This window comes from Drosophila tropicalis, unplaced genomic scaffold, assembly GCF_018151085.1.
Source record: "Drosophila tropicalis isolate 14030-0801.00 unplaced genomic scaffold, ASM1815108v1 contig_867, whole genome shotgun sequence".
Classification (NCBI taxonomy): Eukaryota; Metazoa; Arthropoda; class Insecta; order Diptera; family Drosophilidae; genus Drosophila; species Drosophila tropicalis.
In genome coordinates, this window is record NW_027173362.1 from 770,909 (window position 1) to 792,406 (window position 21,498).

General features: G+C 38.3%; 2 protein-coding genes across 2 annotated transcripts in view; one reads left to right on the forward strand and one right to left on the reverse strand.

Annotated features, from left to right (window-relative positions):
- The window catches only part of Sh (Potassium voltage-gated channel protein Shaker), a 150,597-nt gene that overhangs the window by 20,196 nt on the left and 108,903 nt on the right, over nt 1-21,498 (forward strand). Inside the window, 2 exon segments of the mRNA XM_068298341.1 lie at nt 16,838-17,678; nt 17,930-18,286. Coding sequence (XP_068154442.1) covers nt 18,141-18,286 — 146 coding nt within the window. The 5' untranslated portion in view covers nt 16,838-17,678; nt 17,930-18,140.
- Nucleotides 8,594-13,497, reverse strand: LOC137583622 (uncharacterized). Its single transcript, XM_068298712.1, is given in 13 exon segments — nt 8,594-9,209; nt 9,272-9,347; nt 9,419-9,540; nt 9,603-10,757; nt 10,823-10,979; nt 11,038-11,254; nt 11,256-11,398; nt 11,461-11,660; nt 11,716-11,802; nt 11,864-12,021; nt 12,286-12,724; nt 12,780-12,868; nt 13,456-13,497. Coding segments are annotated over 13 exon segments (3,501 nt in total).

Here is a 21,498-nt window from a genome sequence, read left to right on the forward strand (position 1 = left end):
TGCGTGTTCATACGGACGGACGGACGGACGGACGGACGGACGGACGGACGGACGGACGGACGGACGGACGGACGGACGGACGGACGGACGGACGGACGGACAGACGGACATGGCTAGATCGACTCGGCTGTTCATCCTGATCAAGAATATATATACTTTATAGGGTCGGAGAAGCTTCCTTCTGCCTGTTACATACATTTTGGCGACTTTAATATACCATTTCACCCTATGGGTGTATGGTATAATGAAGCAAGTAAGTCGACTCGTCGACTTGGGTATACCATACACCAGGTGAAACAAATATTTCAAATTTCGAAAACCAAATGTATGTCTATTAAATTGTTTTTACATATTTCATAGTATGTGCTATCTCGCTCACTCTACAAACACACGAGCACTCTAGCGCCGCTACTAGCCAACGTCCAATTCTGGCCTTGTGGACCGCGTAGTAAAATACGTTCATACGCATATTTTACATGTTTCTAGTCCGATTTCAATAAAATTTGATAGTTTGGTAGAAATAGATAAGATAAATTAGTCTGCCAAATTTAAATGCGATAGTCAAAAAAATAAAGGAGGAAATCGTTTTTTTCTAAATTATGGAGGCGGAAGTGGGCGTGGCAAAATGTGAAAACATCTAAATTCTCCGCGCATACTATGCCAGTATACATACTAAATTTGGTGACTTTAGCTTTGTTAGTTTTTGATAAAATCAGTTTTGTTTAATTTGCGGGGGGCGGAAGTGGGCGTGGCAAAATGTTTAAATAGCCAATATCTGCGCGTCTATTAAGCTAGTCTACATACTAAATTTGATGTCGGTAGCTGTCATAGTTTTTAAGAAAAACAGTTTTGTGTGATTCCTGGGGGCGTAAGGGGGCATGGCAAAAAGTTTGAACAGTTAATTTCTGCGCACTAACTAATCGGGTATACAAACTAAATTTGATGTCTCTAGCTGTCATACTTTTTAAGAAAAACAGTTTTATGTGATTCCTGGGGGCGTAAGGGGGCGTGGCCGAAATTCCAATTAATGCTGAACATGTGCATACTACACGAGTATACATACCAAATTTGGTGGCTCTAGCTCTTATAGTCTCCGAGATCTGCGTGTTCATACAGACGGACGGACGGACGGACAGACGGACATGGCTAGATCGACTCGGCTGTTCATCCTGATCAAGAATATATATACTTTATAGGGTCGCAGAAGCTTCCTTCTGCCTGTTACATACATTTTGGCGACTTTAATATACCATTTCACCCTATGGGTGTATGGTATAAAAATAAATGTTAATCTCCCAAGAATTTAACTGATTTTCCAATTAGTTGGAGAGTAGAACCACCAACATTTTCAGCTTACATTGATTTGATCATGAATGTTTAGTTTGAAGGAATTATAATATTGAAGATAGTAGACTATAAACAAAAATTTCCCATAATACTGATTTGGTATAGGTATAGTTTAATTTCTGTAGTTTGGTGTTTCCATTTCACATGATCTAGGGATATATTTGTCACCGCAAATCGATTCATTTTGGAGATTTGATGTCATTTTTTTTGAAATGCTTTGTAAGGTTCCTTTTAAGTCTTGGAAATACTTAAGGAGCTTCTAAGCCCTGGTAACATTCCAGAAGCGAAGAGGATATAGAGTTCAATCAATCATTGAATAGAAAATATTTGGAATTTCTCTAAAATCGTAATATTGAAACACATCACACACACACAAACACACACACTATTCTATTACAAACTTATGATAATCTGAGAACTCGATTTCTACCATCCCAAAATTTATAATAGTTGGGCACAGAAATGGGCTGAGGGACAATATTCATTATTTCGGCTATAGTTGAGTTTCCTTTGCTTTCTCTTATGACCATTTTGCTTGCATCGCATCGCATCGCCTCGGTTCGCCTCGAACTTTTGCGGTTTAAAGCCAACAATTCAAATTAAATACATAAATTGTAGAATGCAATTTGGTAAACTCATGTGGAATAATGTACACAAAAGCACACAGATGTGTACACATGTATGTCTATGTGTATATGTATGCATGTGTGTGTTACATACATAGGTATGTATATACATACATATATTATGTGGCCTGTGGTTTGCATGTGCAAAAAAATTAAATGAATGACAAAAACTTGTTTTTTTTATGTGTGTGTGTGTGTGTGTGTGTGCCTGTGCAACTGCACGAAGACACAGTTGCCCCAGGCTCTTGCTCGTTTTTGCTATCCGTCGCTAGGTGGCGTCGCTGTAATCAAAATGCCAACGCATAAAAGTCAAAAGTCGTCGTTGTCGACGTCGTCGACATTGTCAAGCAAGGCAAAGGCAAGTCAAATTTTAAGCACAGACTCCACACACACACACACACGCACACTCACACAATTTCAAGGCAGGTGCTGTGGTCCCAGCATCTCTCAGGCATCTCGGGCTCAGAGTCAGTGCAAATTGAGGTTAAAACCGAAACGAGGAGGGGAAAATAATAACAATAACAACAACAACAACAACACAGAAATGAAAAGAAAAAACCTAAAGCTGTCAGCGTGACACATGCACAAATTTATGTGTAGCTGTATGTGTGCGTGTGTGTGCAAAATGAAGAGAGGAAAAGAGAAGTGGTTCTTATATGAAATGCAGACAGGTGTAAGGTAACAGCAACAAATAACGGCAAGCCAAATCCAACTACCGCTGTCGTTGTTGTTGCCGCCTTCTTCTACGTTTTTGCAGGACCTACTCGTCCTCTTCCTCCTCCTCCTCCATCATCATCACACTCAGCCGCCACTCATCTCGTTCTGCCTTCATTTTATTCTCCCTTGTTCACCTTACGCTTTTCCGTATGTTACATTCACTTCGTTTCATTTTTGTTTGCTTTCTTCTCTTTCTCTCTCTCTCTCTCTCTCTCTCTTTCTCTTATTGTAATTGACACTTAAACTCGAAATTTGACGCAAATTGCTAAAAGTGACAATAAGCAAGAAAAACGTCGGCAAAAAAATGTTTGCCAAGAAAATGCCACGATTCGGACTTGCAACATGTGTTAAATACCCTAAACTATCGAGAGTTTTAAAACTAGAACATAAACAAAATGCAGTTATTAAATATCTTTCTAAGTTCCAGTTGCAATAGCCCATTAATTTTATATAAGGTCCAAGAAAAGAAGGTTTAAAGAATACGAGACCCAATATAAGTCATTTTAATAAAATAAAGTTACACAAAGTACTTATTCGATATATGCTAACTTATTTTAGTTAATACTATTCTGCTTGGTTAGAGGTTATATACCATGTGGATCTGGGCAGGAGATTAAAACATTTTCGAGTATATAAATATGTCGTGCTTTGATGCTGATGTGGGAAATTTCTAGGGAATTGTATGTGCCACCAGACGGAGGATATCATCTTGAGCTTTGCTGTTTAGCTCTATGCCAGATTTAGCTGCTGTTTGCTGCTGCTTCAGTTGGAAGCAAAGTGTTGCTTTCTGCCTTCACTTACGTCATGAGGCTAAGGCTATCTCTGTCGCACTTAAATGTACCTGTATATAATGAATTGTAATTTGAACAGACGTGGAAAAAAAAAACTTGAATGCGAATAACAGCAAACGTACGTACATACATATGTACGTGTGTGAGTATCTCCGTGTGCGTGTGCCAAATGCATGAATATATGTAAGTGTGCGAGTGTTGGAGAGCCTGGCGGCTATTAACTTAAATTACGTAGCATACTTTTGTGCGAAGCACGCGGATTTAACGGCTGCTGCTGCTTTCTGCTGTTATTGTTGTTGCCGCTGCTTTTTATATGTTACAATAGCTAAGCATTAAAGTCCGACATACATACATATACATATATATGTACATGTATACCTACGCATATACATTTGTATGTGTGTATAAGTGCATATGTGTAGCTGAGCAACGAAAATTTATTGTTTGTGCGCTAGGCAACATTTTTAGTGTGTCTTGATTAAAGTACACCAACATACACACACACACACACACACACACACACGCAGACAAACACTCACGTGGTCTACATATGTATGTATATGTAAATACATATGCATATAGTCATCTGGCATAGTTGTGTTTGTCATTTAACACATGTAATGCCAGGTAATGGGTTTTACCTATTTGCTTTTGGCTCTTACCATTGTTGCATTTTAAAAAAAATATGACTAGATTTATGCAAATATTTATAAATATATATAAACACAGACATATACATGCTTTTACCTGAACCTAAGGCTAGACAATAACAAATAAAAGCAAATTAAAGCTACATTTATTTCATAGGACATCGTAGTTTTATGAGATCTATTAGTATCTATGGCTAATAAAGCTCAGATAGACAAAGACGTAAAACATGGTTTGCATATTCAAAGATAATCACTTACTTACTTCAAACCAATTAGGAATCTAGGGATGTGAAATGGGAGATACCTTCCTATATTCGTCTATGACAGACTGGCAATGAGTTCATTGTCCTTTCTAACATTAAAGAACGTTTGGTATGACACGAAGCTAAGTTCTTAAAAAGTCCTGCTTAAAGATCTGCCTTACTGTGCTCTCGAAATTGTAAGGATTACGATGTGGATAGTTGCCTCTTTGCCTCTTTTTCTCAGCGTAACAGTCTGCTGCAATGTGTAATTCTGATGATATTCTCTCTGGTTTTGCCTAGTCAATTTAAAGTAGTTAATCTGTAGATCAGCCTGGATTGTAAGTGGATCTAGGGCTGCGAAACTTTGCCTTCTTAAAGTACGCAATAGGCTTTCTCAGCCTTTTGGTTTCGCCGAAGTTATAACATTTCGTTTGGCTGCAAGGATTGGTTTTTTCAAAAAATAGATCCGCCTATGTATTCTAGCCATCGAAATCAAGATTATATCCACTCGGTTGAATAGCCTGCCAATTTGGTATTTGTGCATTTCTCAGACATATTTTTCTATTTTGGATATTTTCTTTCTTGGATAGCAAATGAAAATGAAATTGAAAAATTTATAATTCTCACAAATTGACTCACACTTTATGCGTCTCGCCTGAGTTCCATTATCGTTTTCTTTGATATTGAATTCTCTTATTATTCAGAAATTTATGTTGGGGAAAAAAAGTAAAAAGCTTAGTGAGTTCCCCCTTGGCTTTTTGGTTGGTTTGATTGTCAAAGGTCACATTTGGAAAAAGTTAGAGAAAAGTTTAGAGCGAAGTTAAAAGGCCATCAAAAGCAAAAGCCAAAGTCATAGTTATAAAGTGACAGATAGAAAGAGCCAGGAAAAGCGAGAAACAGAGCGAGAGAGAGAGAGAAAGATGGATAAAGAGAGATTAGTACTAAGTTGGATAAAGGATTGGAGAAAAATTAGCACCTCCTTTTCTACATTTCAAATGGCTAGGCGTGAAACAAAGCGACCCAAAAAAAAAAAAAAAGAAAAAACTGTGTCAGCTAAAAGAAGAGTCAAAGAAGTGGTAGGGCAAATACAAACAGAGAAGCTTTTGGGCTCATTATGAATGAATGAAGCTACAAATTGAAAAGATGAGAGCGAGATGTGTGTGTGTGGCAGGCCTGTTGGTGTATGTACATGTGAATGTTGGTCATGTTGTTCAAGAGTCAAGTGAGTTGACATCCAGCTGGGTCAAAGTGCAACAGGAAAAAAAATCACAACATAAATTCTGATGGAAGGAGCACGAGAAAGAGAGACAGAGAAACAGTGGGGAAAAACGAGAATGTGTTAGTTTATGTGAGAGAAAAAAAAAAAAAAACAGCATGAACAAAAAACCAGAGACAGAGACAGAGAGAAAGAGAGGGAGAGAGATAGGAAACTGGTACACAGCTAAAATGGAAAATTCCCAAATGACATTCAACACTCGAAAGGCGCGTAAATCAAATGAGGACAGGGACAGAGGTTTCTGGCCGAGATAAGGGTGTGGAATGGAAGCCGGGAATGAGTGCTGTTCCATCTCCTCTTCTACATAACCACAATGTTGTTGTTTTTGTTGTTGTTGCTGTTGCTGTTGCCTAATGTGTTTTGGCATTTGTCCCCTTTATGCCGTTCTTGTTGTTGTTATTATTGTTGCGGTTATGGTCATGGGGCCAGGTGTCAAAAACGGAAACGGAAACGAAGTTTGCACTTAGTACCACAAAAAAGTACACACACACACACACAACCACTCACACAGACATAACATAACACATAAATACATAAGTGGTTAACACCATAGAGTATACGATCCCACTGGGTATTGGGGACTGGTTATGATAGTATAAAAAAGGGATTTACCAAAACAAACCGCAATCAAAAATGTTTCATAACTCAAACGACATGAGCCACATTCCTGTGATAATGTAAGGTTGAAGCTGAAACCACTAGCCAAATCTTTTCTCGATGAAAACTCCTTATTTTCTTAATGAAAAATGAGTCCGTCGAAATTGTGCATTATTAATCAATATCAATAATCAAAGAATGCCTAATAGTTAAACAACTTGGAAAATTGGAAACTCAATTGTTAGTGGGTTTGTTTTTTGTTGGGTTCTTCTTTTTCTCAAAAGGAACTTTTCAAAATTGATCACTTGTGATTTTGTTCTACTAAAAGAATATATATACAAATTGTACAATGCAAAGTACGTTCGAGTGGCCCATACGACACCTGGATATAGCCTGTCTCGCGTGAGCCCAAGCAGAGAGCAGTCCACCTTCCGCCCGCCCGACGGCACGATCGCGTAGACAAATACAAATAAAACGGACAAACAATTAAAATATGATTAACCACAGCTAATTACGAGCTAAATGGGATAAAATAGAGGTTTATTGAAAATTTCTGATCTGACTACGGGGTAAAGAAGATTGTAATCAAAGCATCCAAAGAATAGTTAGAAATACAGAGTTTTAAGGATAGAGGTATGAAATTTCTGGTAGGTCTACGGGGTACAGATAGGTTTAACTGATTCAATAGCTCAGGAGAGTCTACATATATCACCTATTAAAAGTTTGTGAATAAAGATAGCACCAAGCATTACTCTACGATTAATTAAAAAAGGAAGATTGGCTAATTGACATTGCGATCCCAATTTAGACCGCGAAGAGCAAAGAGAAGAAATCGCTGTTGAATAATATAAAGTATTATGAAGTATAATGTGAAATCTTTGTATAACAACGAGTTTTAATTGTCTTTGTTATGTCCTTTGGGAACTTTTTATGACAATCGCATCTAAACTAAAAAGTTATTGATAAAAATTAGTGTTTGGTCCATTGTTCCTATGAGAGCTATATGATATATTAGCCTGGTCTTCGTCAAATTTGTTTTATGGCAATCGCTGGAAAATTGACAAAGTTATTGATACAAATCATTGTTATTGTCTTGTCTGATATAGTGGTCCGACCCGGCTGGAGTGCTGCAGCTCAAGCGATCTGGGCAAAGTTTGTGTTGATTTAGACGGACGGACTGATTTGGCTTTATGAACTCTCTTCTCTCTTCTCTTCTCTTAATATGTACGAGAATTATCTGATAAAACTGAAAAGATTATACAGATCGATCTTAAAGATTCTTTTTTCATAGCCTATTTGAGATAATTGGAATTGCTATATATAAATATATAAACATTTCAGAAATCCGAAGAAAAAAGAAACGATTTTTCCGTCCTCCAAGGTATCCATATCTCCCTGAAGCAATTTTTAAGGAGCATATCTAAAATAATTTGACCTCTTTGACAGAGTTTGCAAAACTTAAAAAAAAACCTCTAGATGTATTGCAATATTTCAAAAGGTCAAACAGATTGCACAAGCTAGTTTAGCAGCAATTAGTTGATAACTTTATTTGTATAACTTTATTCGAAAAGAAAAGTTACATGATTTTATTTAATTACTTAAGCATTGAAAATTTAATTAAAACGCTTTGGAATACTTTCAATTAAATTCAACATTACACTTTGCTCTTAATAGCCAGTCGAGGTGAATGTGTAATAGACGGAGGGATGGGGGTGGCGTTAGCCAAAAGGCGGAAGGCAGGAGGTATTCGCTCATTAACATAACTAACCTCAAAGGCAATAAAATAAATGGCGGGGAAATGAGGAAAAGAAAGTGCCAGAGGCAGTTTCACATTTATTTGGCAGTTGGCAGACAGTTTGGCGCCAATTGCTGTTTGCGAACACACACACACACACACACACCCCTCAGACATACTGAATGACCTTCAGAAGGCACACGCTGGGAACCAGAAATCATTCATTCCTTCTCTCATATCATCAACCTTATCATCATCCCACCCACCCATTGGATGATGTTTGCTAGCTGGCGGAATGGGTTTCCCTAAGTGACAGACAGGCTAGCTCGAACGAGCATTGAGGGCTTAACTCGGACAAAGAATGCGTTAATTTGCCAGCTATATATAGGATGGGGGAGGATGGCGATGGTAGAAAAAGGAAAATTACGCTGACAAAGAGATTCTTATGAGGCAATATACAAAATAGACAGAAAATAAAAATATTGTTTCCATAAATCAGTGAAAAATCATTAGAAGTTATCAGTGGAGAGGGATGTGTGGATATAGAGACTCCAGATACTCCTAAAACTTCGATTGTAAAATATTTGTTTGTAATTGAGGTAGCGATTACGCTCAACAAAAGCTCAACGGTCTTATGCCCATCAGAATTCTCGATATATTATCTCTAAGCACAGGATTCATGATTTTTTGCTTCTCCAAACTAGCTGGCTGGGCATGCGCTTGAGATAGCTGATAGAGATCGGCATAGTATTCCATTCCGGGTATACCGACTGCATTGAAACTAGCTGAGACCTCTGTGCAATCAATTATCGAAGTCTTCAATGGGGTTACCAATAGGGTCGAGTAGTATGGCACTTTTTTGCCCTCAATCAGTTCACGAACCAAAAGCACTGCTGTCCTCGATCCGGCCAAGAGGTTCCATCGCGACCAACTGAAATTATGGGACAGGGCTAGTGTGGATAGACATGCATAGCAATGCATTTCCATTACATAGTTCTTCTCACACGATCCCTCTGTATAACAGAAGGCATCCTCATCGGGAAATATATCCACAGCGGAAAGTATAAGCGTGGCTTTCAATTCGCTCAATGACAGGGTTTTCCCAATCATTTCGGTTATGCCCTGAGTGCTGCCACCCTGAAAGTTATTTACTGTATAACCCTCTGCAGTGATGGTCATATCCAAGCTGATTAGTGAGGCGGTGAAACTAAACAATATGGTTCCAGGACTACGAAACAAAAAATGAACGCTTTACGGGTGAATAGAGTTTAAAGGACATTTTTGACTCACTTTTTCATATCCGGTCTTAGATCCCAAGTTTGGTAGGGCATATTGCTGTATTTATTGAGGGCGAAACCGAAAATACCTGAAACATAATATATAAATGAAAAACGTTAAATATACAGACAACAACCGATAGCTTAGAGAAGTGATTACCCATTCTTCCTGTGCGAAATTGTATAGATAGTTTGTCCTCATTAAATTTCGTATCGTGGACATCACGTGTACTCCACTTGCCTTGTGTAATGGCAGCCATGTTGCTTTGCTTCTGTCTACGCCTGAGTTTAGGATTGTATTAGACGTTGCTTGTGCCATTTCGTTATATAATTGTGGAACTTACACCTCACTGTCACTGTTGTCGCTCTGACTGTTCCGGGATAGAAACTCGTTTAGTGTATGACCAGCTGTGGAGTCGCCAGCTGCAGCTTTGCCGGCCTCGAGTAACTCCAGTAAGCTATCGGTGTCATCAGCATCGTCGTCACTGCTGCTATCAAGGCTATTCGAGGAGGTTTTGCCCATCTGTGACTCTGGGTCTCCACTCTCGTCTTGTAACTGTGAGTCTCGCACAAAGGAGATGCCCGTGTAATAGGCAAAGGCAGCAGCTGCAGTAGCCGGTTGTAGCACTTCGACCAGCTCTTGGCTGAGGGGACGCACATCATCGGTCAGTTGTTCCTCATTTCCCAGATCCCCGGCATGCTCCGAACTCGTTGGCGATAGTTGCTCGGATATCTGCTGCAGCATTTCCTCCTGCTGTTCCCTTGGCAATTGCAGACGCCACAATCTATCCATGTCTTCAATCAGTTGGGAGAACAGATAGCATTGAGTACTCCGGCCAGCTTGGCGAACTGGCAATTGCCGGAATTTAAGTAACTTATCAAAACAGAGTGGCGGAAAAAGTTCAGCTGGTTCATCAGTGTCCAGAAAATCAGCACCAATGCCAATTCCTTGGTCCAATTGCATAGCTTCGATTGTTTGTTCGGGATTGATGACTATCTCTGGCTTCTGCAGTTGCCCCAGGCGCACATGAGCCTGTCGGGCCAGAAACATGACCTTTCGTTGCTGCTTCACCATGCCGACTGGTGGCGTATGCTGTTCAAGACGCACACAGAAGCCTTGTGGCAAGCGTGGCACTATAAAATCCTTGACCAATCCGTATAAGTCCACATCGCTGGGTATGGCACGAAGATTAAAGTCGCTGATCTCTCGCAACGGGGGAGCCAAGTCCGATTTCTGTGAACGCAAGCGAACCGGACAGCGGGGTGAGCTCTTCAGGGGACTCGGTTGGGCGTTCGTTGACAATGGGGTGGCCTCGGTGGGTGTTGCTGTGGCTCCAGCTCCAGCTTCGACTCCAGCAGCACTGCCAGCGCCAGCATTTGATGTTGCTGTGGCCTCTGGTGGCTTGACTCCATCGGCTAGCTCCATCTCAAAAGTCTCGACATGTGTCTCCCAGCGGCAGGCTATTGGTGGCTCGAACCATATAACCGAATCGGGCAGTCTGTATGAGGCAAACAAAGAGGAAACCTCTAAATCGAAAGTGTTGCAACACCTTATTGCACTTACTGAAGAGTGACTAAAGCCAATTTATCTAGAGCAGCCTCAATCATGCGCATTTCCGCTTCAATTTCCTCGGGCAAACGGCGTACTCCAGGCAAAACCGGCGGCGGTGGCTTATACGTCTGATAGTATTCCTTATGGACCAAACTATTGGCCACCATAACTGCAAGATTGTGAATGTGTGTGTGTGTGTGTTTTCCACATATTTTCGTTACACTCACTAGTTCGAATAAAGGATCTCGCATTTAGTTGTTTATCCTGTTGCGGTGTCTCTAGAAAATCAATGCAATAGACTCCGCCTATAATGCGATATTTACGTAAGTTTACATCCGTTTCTAGCATGCCATATGCCTCGGGTCCGATTGCTCGTCGTCGAGCCTTGTTCAACTCATCCTCATACTCGGCATACAGTTTATCCACATCATAGGTGCGTTCTTTTTGGCGGCTGCGAGCTGGTTGAGTGTTGATCCTGTGTCAATTGTTCCAATTCTGAGAGAGGTATATCACGGGCGCATTCATCCAGCATGGCCTGTAAAATCTCTTTCCGTTTGCGCCATTCGCGTTTGGTTTGCCTCAAAACCGCTGAGAACAAACAGAAAGCGAAAGATTATGAAAAGTAATGTGTATCCATATAGGCATCATACTTGCGTTTTCAGACCGTGAATGTTTCAATTGAAAACTACTGCAATAGTCACTAAAATGATCATAGTTTAGCCAAAGACCACGCAACGCTGAACTCTGTAAACGAACTGTGGGCGGCAAAGAGATTTGCATTTCAATCGTGGGAAAGTCGATTTCATTATGCGCCGATTGTTCACCAATGCGAGCTTTGGGATTGACAGCTCTGAAATGAATCTTCCGCTTAGATGACGTAGTGGGATAAATAAAGAGACACTTACATTTGAGCATCTTTGGAGAAAGTCCAAATAAAACTTTGAAATACTTCTGAGCTGTAAATATGCTTAGAAACGCCGGGTCTATCAATTCTAAAATAAGAAGATTTGTGTGTAAATATATATTTTCACATATTGTAGAAGATCTGCATACTCCATGTCCCGTTCAATGTGCGACATTGTCTTGTAGGTGAATTCATCCAAGTGCTGTTTGAGAAAAATTCTCATCTCAGTTTTCAGTTTGACCAAGTCGGCGGCCACATTTACTGAACGTTGTTTATAGGGCAGCGTATCGTCAAGTTCATTGAGAATCTGAAAAGAGAGATAAATTTAAGAGATTTCCTATTTTTCAGACTGATGTTTCTTTAGTTTCCCTCAGTTTTTTTTTGAACCAGTTGAGAATTACCAGAGTTTCAAGAAAACTAATAATGCAAATGATGAAAGCAAAGTTCGATCATTTCTTTCACGCCTAAACCAGTTGAGAATTATAAAAGCGTTTATTCTTTATGGGGAAAAAATGATCAAAAAGATATGATCGTTTGGCGATTTCTTTTTTAAAGATCCTTGTCGACTTACACCAAGAACTTCCTTGATGCGCTGCGCATAGACATCACCCAGTTTGCCCTGCTGTTGCCGTAGTGACGCTCTTGTCAAATTCGCCACCTGAGAGTCTTGTGTAAGAAGTGTCCGCTCATCGGTGCGTAATAACCAATTTCTGGATTCCTTCTGCCTTTGGGCAATGTCCGCATGCCATTGATGAATGTATTTACGCAAATCGCTGGGACTGGCTGCATTCGGTAGGCCATTGCAACGCATAAATTTCTCCCAATCTCGTTCATGCCGCTCACCGTCCTTGATGGCGTCAATGGCCAGGCGCACAGCATCGAAAAACAACATGCTATCCTTTAGCTGGGAGCGACGTAAACGATTTTCGGCCACCTCCTGCTGTTGTCGATGTTTGGCTTGTTCCATTTCCAGTTTCTTACGCTGACGCGCTTCCTCCAGTTTCTTCAATCTTTAAATAAAACGAGAGCTAGTGGCTATTCTTTATAGGATGTGGGGTCACTTACTTCTCCTTTTCCATTTCAATGCGCAAAAGTTCGGCTTGTTCGGCCTCCAGGCGGGCCTTTTCTTTCTTTGAAAGCTTCTTTTTCGGTGGCTAGAAAATGCAAAAAGAAGGTTGAAGTAACACATCATTTGTCCCATCTGAATCATTATCATGATCAGGAATAACCACATTGTACCATCTTAATCCTCTGCTTGAAATCAAATGCCGCCTTCAGAGTCTTTTTATTGATCCAACTTTAAGCATGGACATGGACACCATGGCGACTTCTTTTGGTTGTTAGGTAAAGTCAATGCTCAGGTGCAGTCACACAATCCTTTTGCCACGAAAATGTCTCTGCGTCTCTAGGGTGTCAGTTTCTACCTCCATTTCCTTATTTCCTCCCTCTTCTTCGCTGAGGCTTTAGTGCCATAATTTCTTTAATTAAATATTCACACAACAAGACCAAAAGGGATGCGGATAATGGGGAAAAATGGCATAGCAGGGGCAACACGTGTTCGCCTCCGGAGCTTGCCTTCTTCATGGTGGCCGGATTTACACGTTGTGGCAAAACTGTCATGGGAACAAGTTGAGTCGAAACCGCTCGGCGGTGATGAAGCTTAAGGCACAAGAAAGAACAAAAAAGAAGAAGAAGAAAAAAATAACCGAAACCAAAAGCAAAAGCAAAAAGAAAAACTAACCGAGTCATTTCCCCCTCCACTTTCATCCATATTTCCATCCATTTTGACCATCGCAAAAGCTTCTGTTCTGCTGACAAGGGACCAAAATAAGAAACAGGACATTGTCTGCTCTTAAAAATGTCCTATTCTTCTTCTTATCTGCTATTTCGAGTCTCTTCCGTTTTTATTTTATATTTAAACTTTCAATTTCCGAATCGTAATCATATGATATTTTAGTTATTCCTTGCACTTATTCAGTCCGCTTAAATTCTAAAATAAGATTTAAGTGTGAGCATAAAGTATGTATCCATATAAAGTCGATTGCAAAGGTTGTTTTTGTTTTGCAAAAAGTTTTCTATTTAAATTTAAAAAAAAAAAAACAACTTTTTCCTTTTCCCTAAACATTATGTCTTTACTTACTACCCCTTGGTCTACATTCTATGATTGTTTTATGCCTAATTTAAACTTTTTGTTGTTGTTTGCTGCCTGCTTTTCCCTGCATATAAATTTTCTTTCAAGGGTTTTGCTCTGGATTCATTTCTTGTATACCCTTGCAGAAGGTTACACCAAAATTGATCAAATGGAGAGCATGATAAATGTCTTATATCATTAACCACTTGGCATGATATCGCTCCTAATAAACCTCGTATTGGGGATATAAGATTGCTTCTTATAAACATATTAAGATATTGAAAGGTGGAAAAAAGTGAAAGAGTGTACAAACTTCGGTACATTTGTTAACTAAAAGCTAATTTGATACTTTTATTTTGTTTGCCGTTTACTTGGCATAAAAGTTTTTCATGTGAGACAAGCTTTTTGCGTAAGAGTAGTGGGAAAAAGGAGAAGTAGAAGCCTAAAGTATGGTTTGCAGGAAGATGGAGTCAAAAGGAAAGCGAGAGAAGGTCTCGAGAAGGTGGCAAGGTGACAACGCTGCTTAATTACCAAGGCAATTTAAATGCCAACCCTCAGACCAAGACCCTTGCACCGAGCGTACTCTCGTTTCCCGATTCTGAGCTAATTGCTTACCACACACATACGCACAACCATTACACACACACACACACACACACACACTCAGTAGTCACAGGCATCTTATCAATTTAATGAGCTTCGCTTCGTTTGCAAGTAATAAGAATCGCCACAGAGATAATTTCAGATGGGGGTAACTGGTTAACTATGCGGTTAATTTGCATAACTGTGCAATTAATTATTAAAGTGGCTTCGAATCCTATATACCCAGTAGTATTAATAAATTATTGAAATCCCTTAAAAACTAATTTTGATAGTATTTTGGGTTCCATCCATTCTGATAATCTTTTATTTCAATTTATCTTAGTTTGCTTATGAAAATTTCTTCTCTTATTTTAGTGTATACTAATTTCATATTATCTTCAGTTTATTTGCTTAATTGCGTAACTTTTAATTTCACTGCGAGTTTTCGAGTGATTCCTTAGTGGCCATGATTCCTTTTTCCCATATCGCAAGTACACATAATCCTTGTGGGTAAGCACTTCTGTGACTCAATACGGTTGGCATTTGTTGTCATGCCAATATGAATTCGTTCAAGTAATTAATTACAATCGGATTTTATTCCTTCTACCTATAGACATACATATGGGAGGATGAAACAATGAGTCAATGTCAATGCTGTGGCAGGAGAACCAAATTTTTATATTTCTTTCGATAAAATGAAGCATTTCATGGGATATCTCTAACAATAGCGAATATTTCATTGCTGGACACTTGAAGTGCATAATTGGAATTTTGTTTTTGGTTTTTTTTGGTCTGCTGGCGCAGCTGTTGAAATGAAAACCATACATAATAAAAATTTATCATACGCTCCGTTGACATTGACAGATCGTTGAGTTGAGCTGCAAGCATCTGTCCATCTGTCTGTTTGTCCTGCCTCTTTGTCAGGCGACAAGCGTCTCACTCACTCAGACACTCACTGAATGTGTCATGCTTGAGCGAACTTTGTAATATGATGAAAAATTCGTTTTCTTTTTTTTGGGGATTTTTTCTTATTTTTTTTTCGTGCTCGGTAAATGAAAATTTTGCACAGCGTTGTTGCTGGATTTGATGCTGAGATAATCCGGGGGACATCGTTAGTTAACTCTTTTGTCGTCTCATAGATTTAACTAACACTAAACAAAGTTGTTCATACTTCTTTTATGTAAGCGTTCATTAATCTTTATTTCTCTATATATTTTTCGTATATATGAAATAGCTCCAAGTCAAATCTGATTAAAGTTGTTATGTGATTGGGGATCTCTTTTTTTACCAGCAAAGGCTTTTAAGGATAATACATTTGACAAGTTTAAGCAGCTTTTGCAATTGGTGTCACCATTTAATTTCTTTTAAATTCAAATATTTTAAAAACAATTTTTTCTTTTATATTTATAAAAATTGATTTTTTCCTCCGGCAGCTGCTTGACAAATTGCTGTGCTTGTAGCAGATGCTGCTGCTGCTGCCTTGGGCTGAAATTGCTAGCCAGTTAAGCTACGAATTTCCTTTCTTTCCCATCCGCCCCTTGGCAATCATTGCAGCAGAAACACACACACACAGAAACACAGACACACATACATGCAGTGGTGATTATTAATTACTGTCACGTTGCATGTGTGTGAGAGTTGGACGGTTGGTTGGTGGGTCTGCTCAGTGGCTCGGTGACATTTTCGTCATCATCTTCAGCCTCTTCTGTCGCTTCATAACCATCATCATCTACATACCAAACATACACACGTATGGGAAATATAAATTTATGTGTATGTACATACGTATGTGGTGAGAATCATTTGGTGAAAAGGTATGGTTCGGTTAGATATGTGAGAGAGTCGATGGAAGGAGGAAGCCTTCTTAATGTGCTTACTGCTACGTTGATGGCATTGCCAATGTTCTTACGCTTGAATCACTCTTTTTCCTCTACGTATATCGAGTACTTAGCAGTCTGTATGTCAGACTGACAGTCAGGCAGACGAACGTAGAGAGACTTCCCATGTTCGATGTCAGATTTGTCAGACATTAAAGCTTATCCACACCGCTTTTTATGTGTGTGTGTGTGTGTGTAGGTTTGAAATTGCTCTTGATTTGGTCAAAGGCCCAGGTGAAATACAAATAAAATCATGACCACAAATTTATAACATTTAATTAGCTTCTGGCCTGACATTGACATTTTGACTTTGCGTTGGGAAAATATTGCAATTAAAAGAATTTACCTAAGACTTTAATTTAAGCCCCAAAGCCATTTTGTCTTGTATTGACATTTGCATTTAATTCAATAAGATTTTAAACTCTTTTTAATCGAAACAATCTGAAATTTCTTTATTTACTATTGTGACAATTATATTTACAAATTTGCATTTCCCTCAAATAATTTCCACTTTCTTGCTTCTCACTTTACAGCTACCTGTACAAAGGAAATTCTCATCCATATCGTTTAACAGCAACCAATAATAAAAAGAAGCAATTTTGGAATACCCAATTATGTACATATTTCTACGAATATAAGAATAATACAATATCAAGAATAATAAATTGAATTAATAAACGTATTAAACGGTAACATTTTTTGATAACTAAATGATAATAAGGCAGACAACTGCGGCAAATATATCAATTAACAACCAAAACTTAGCTAGAACAAAAGAAAAACATAAATTATAATCATAAAGTACGTTTTTTTTTCAATTAAAACTATCATAAAGACGTTACAATAACTAGCATTACCAACAAAAATAACGGCAAAGAAAGGAAATTAATAATAATAACAATACTAATAATAAACACTTTTGTTAACAATCAAATTAAGAAATTATTAAACTAAAACAAAAGAAAGAGAAAATACAAAAACAAAATGCCATTGTGATTCTTAATTTTAGACAATTTAGGCAGACAAAGAAAAACAAAGTTAATAATTTAGTAAAGTTTTAAATATTAACAAGCATTCAAACAAATAAAACGCGGCAATAAAACGACCAACACAACAAAATTCAACAAAATTTGAGCAATATAAGCAAACTAAAATAATAAAAAACAAAAATATTTACTAAACAAAAGACAAAAATCAAAGGAGACTTAAAAATCAGACGGAGAAGAAGCAGAGCAACGCCAGCCGCCCAACAACAACAACAACCATAGCAACAACAACAAGAGACAAAAACAATATCCTTGGTTGTAGTCCATCCAGAAAGCGAAGAGAAAGTTAAATTCAAAAGAACGAACGGTCAAACACCAGCCCCAAAAAGTATGCAACAGACAAATGTGAGGCCATCCAAAAACTGTTTGCGCCTACTGCTTACTGTGTTTCCGCTATTTCTCTCTTTCTATCACTCTCTCGTTCTTTTAAACACTCTTTCTGTCTCTACTTGTCACTCTATCTTGCTGTCTCTCTGACTCGCTTTCTTCCTCTCTCTTTCTCTCTTTCTCTCTCTGTCTGTTCTTTCTTTCTTCTTTTGCAAAACGACAACAACTTTTGCTGCAAAAACTTTTTGCCAGGTTTCTTAACTAGCTAAATAATAATATATATAAAAAAAAAACAAGCAAATAAAATAATATAAAATATATAAATCGAGAAAACTCAACAACACCTACAGCAACTTGAACAAAATCAACAATAACAACAACAACAGGAACAACTTTAGCTTTTGCTGCTGCCCCCCACTGCCACTTTTGAAAGGATTAAAGGGTAAAACAAAAAGCCGCCAAGATGACCATGTGGCAGAGTGGTGGTATGGGAGGCCATGGCTCCCAAAATAATCCATGGATGAAACTAATGGGCATTGTCCATAAGGAGCGACGACATACGGATAATGTTCAAAGTCAATCCGGTTCCAATGAGCGCAATCTAAATCAGTAAGTAACCCAAAAATATGTATTATTTAATATCTAAGTCTAAGTCCAATTTGGTGTTCGATTCGCAATTGTTTCATGCTGAAGAGTTTAATGAACAGTTTTAAAAGGATGTGATAAACTGAATGGGGATATATGTGGTTCCTCTAGTGGATAGAGCTAACAAGAGCAGTTGACCAATGTACATGCATTACGTATACGACAAGTAGGCCGCAGTAAACTAGACTCTCTGATCGTTATCAAATAGGGAATACTGATAACTGATAATATTTTTCCGCCTTTTTTTTTACCAGGAGTAGTTGGTAAAATAATAATTTTTAGATTGTAAATCGGTCCTTGATATAATTTCTCTTAACTTTAAAGGGGATAAAATTTACCTAAGACAAGTCAACAAGTCTATCATTTTTGTATAAAATAAAGAAAAGCAAAGCAGCAGTAGTTCTTCTGACAGACTCTTGAAAACATCTCATATTTCCATATCTGCAGTTAAAAATGATACCCATAAAAAATAAATGTCCAAATCAAATGGTTTATTACACATGCCATGAAATGATTGTACAAATAGCTGCAACGTGTTCTCATCTCTGTTCCAAGCAATCCAAAACAAAGACGCCTTCTAACCATACTCAAGTACATATACTTACAGCGTTGCACTTAGGCTCCCAATCTACCCCTGACCTGACCTTTACTCTCGCATATACCAAGCGATGGTGATGGCGATGGTGATGGTGATGGTGATGGTAATGATGATTATCCCAATGATGCTACTAAGTATGAAAATAAAAATATTATTATCCTTATATTTTCAAGTGCCTTTCATTATGCATATATAAATTTAGCCGTATACCCTGTATATATGTACACACAAACTAATCAAACCGAAGAGCGTATTAGCTTTTAGTTCATTATACAAATTTAGACAAAAGTCGTTATTTATAAACAAATATATATATTAAACTAAAATTAAACAATAACTAATAGAAGTTAAAGTGTTATTTCATAAAGAGATTCTTCAACAAAATTTTAAGTAAGCAAAGAATATTCGATTGATTCAAAAATCATGTATTAATTTTGTGTTACATGGAATTTCTCTAAGAAATTTAAAATATAAAAAAGGAAAAGGATTTCTAGTCAGTATATAGCAAAAAAAAAAGGGTTTCCCTTAAGAACAGAACAAATATAAGAATAACAATGGACATACCACATTGTCAAAGCCGAAACTAGTTGAGAGTCGTTTAAATTAAAGTGAATTAAACAGAAAAGCCAAAAAAATACTCTGGAAAGGATATGAGTATGATGTCACACTCGTGTAAGCCCTCAAAAGATGCTGACGTATATACATAGAACTAGATAAATATAACTTCTGTCGTTGCAAAGACATGCATTTTGATAGAAAGATTTTGTAGCCAATCGCGTAGCCTTATACTATGGAAATAATGAAAAGTTTCTACTCGACATATGCACCAGTAACAACAACATGAGTTGTACAATTTTTATAAGCCTCCACACACACAATCGCGCACACACACACAAACACATACAGGAGCAGAAACGCGATTACACACAGCACAACACACACATTCATGCAAACACACATCAAATATTAAGAGCAATATGCGACATGGCAGAGGAAGGAATCGAGGCAATGCAGAGAGTTTTTGTTTTTTCTTATATTTTTCCTTTTTTTTCTACTCTTGCAAAAGGGGTATATTAATTATAGTCAAATTTTGGTATTGAGTACATCAAGCCGCATCCATCCGTTTGTCTGTCTATAGCAAACTTCTTTCAGAACATCTTAAACTATATCTCTATGTGGATTAGGTCTATGTGGGGACCTTGAATGAATGTCCACCGGCTGGACCTATCCGAATGTCCCAAATTGATACGGATCGGACTATATTGCTTCTATAAGAGCGATCAGGCAAAAACAATGAAAATAAATTCTATTTTTATGCGATCATTGCCGAAGCTTATGCATATCTAAACAATATGCAATTGTTCCTAAGTTTGTAGTCTGCTCTTTGACTCTTTGCTTTGATTTTCGATTTAATGCCTTTAGGTGAGGAAAGAGTAATAGGAAAACTTGCAAGGGTATGCAGACTTCGGTACAGCCAAAGTTAGGCCGGCTCTCTGTTTTCATTTTTTGTTCTTGTTGTTTTGTAATTTCACCCGCATGCAAGTGCATGGAAATGGTAAATGGATGAACGAATGATATGGCATAAGTTGAGGGGCAAACAGAAGGTTAGGGCGTAAATGCAATGTGTGTGGGTGTGTGTGTGTGTGTGTGGCCTGGGCAGGCTTTTGCAACAAGCGGCATGTGTGTAAATCCATTTATGCTTCAGTGCATTTATAGCCAATTTAAAAGAAAAGCAAAAAAAAAAAAGCAACAAGAGAAAAAAATAAATAAAAACAGGCTGCAGAAAAGAGAAACGCGAAGAAGAGTTGGAGAAGCAAACAGTTACAGATGCAGATGCAGATACAGAGGAATCCTGCAGTGTGCAGGCTCGATGTTCGGTGTCCGTTGGAGCTGATTTGTGGCACTAGCACAAGCATATACGAGCAATGGAAATGAGTGCTATGTTGTTTTGTTCAACAATCGAGATCCCAACATGTTCATGGGACAGTACATTCCATTTCATTTGCATTGCAGGGGTCCATTTAATTGCGCAGTTGGCGCATGTTTTACGAACTGACCTGCTCCAATAGCCACTCGCGAGCTATGTATGTAGCTAGCCCTTCCATTTCCATTTCGATTCTAACTTGCCATCCCCATCCCCATCTCCATTTACCATACAGCTTGTGTACATATATGCATAGCATGGCATCTAACATTTGCATTCAATATGCTAAATAGCACGAGTCCGAGACTCCTTCATGGCATAGTTATGTGCACAAGCAAAGCCGCCAAATCAGCTGGAGTGAGTTTCATCACGTGCCATCTTTATGCTCATTCGCATACACATTTTCCATTTACATTGCCAGTTCCTCTAGTCAGATAAGTAGTTAGATTTACAGCACCCTTAACAACGGAACAAACTCTGATTACTTATCGTCATTTGTCTTATTTTCCTGAAGCTAATTTAAATACTTTTTCCGTTTCTTTCCTTATAACCTTCCAACGCATAGAAGGAACCATTTAGGACCATATAAAATAGTTATATTCCTGATCAGCATGAGAGAGACAATTTCATTTAACCATGTCCGTCCGTCCGTCT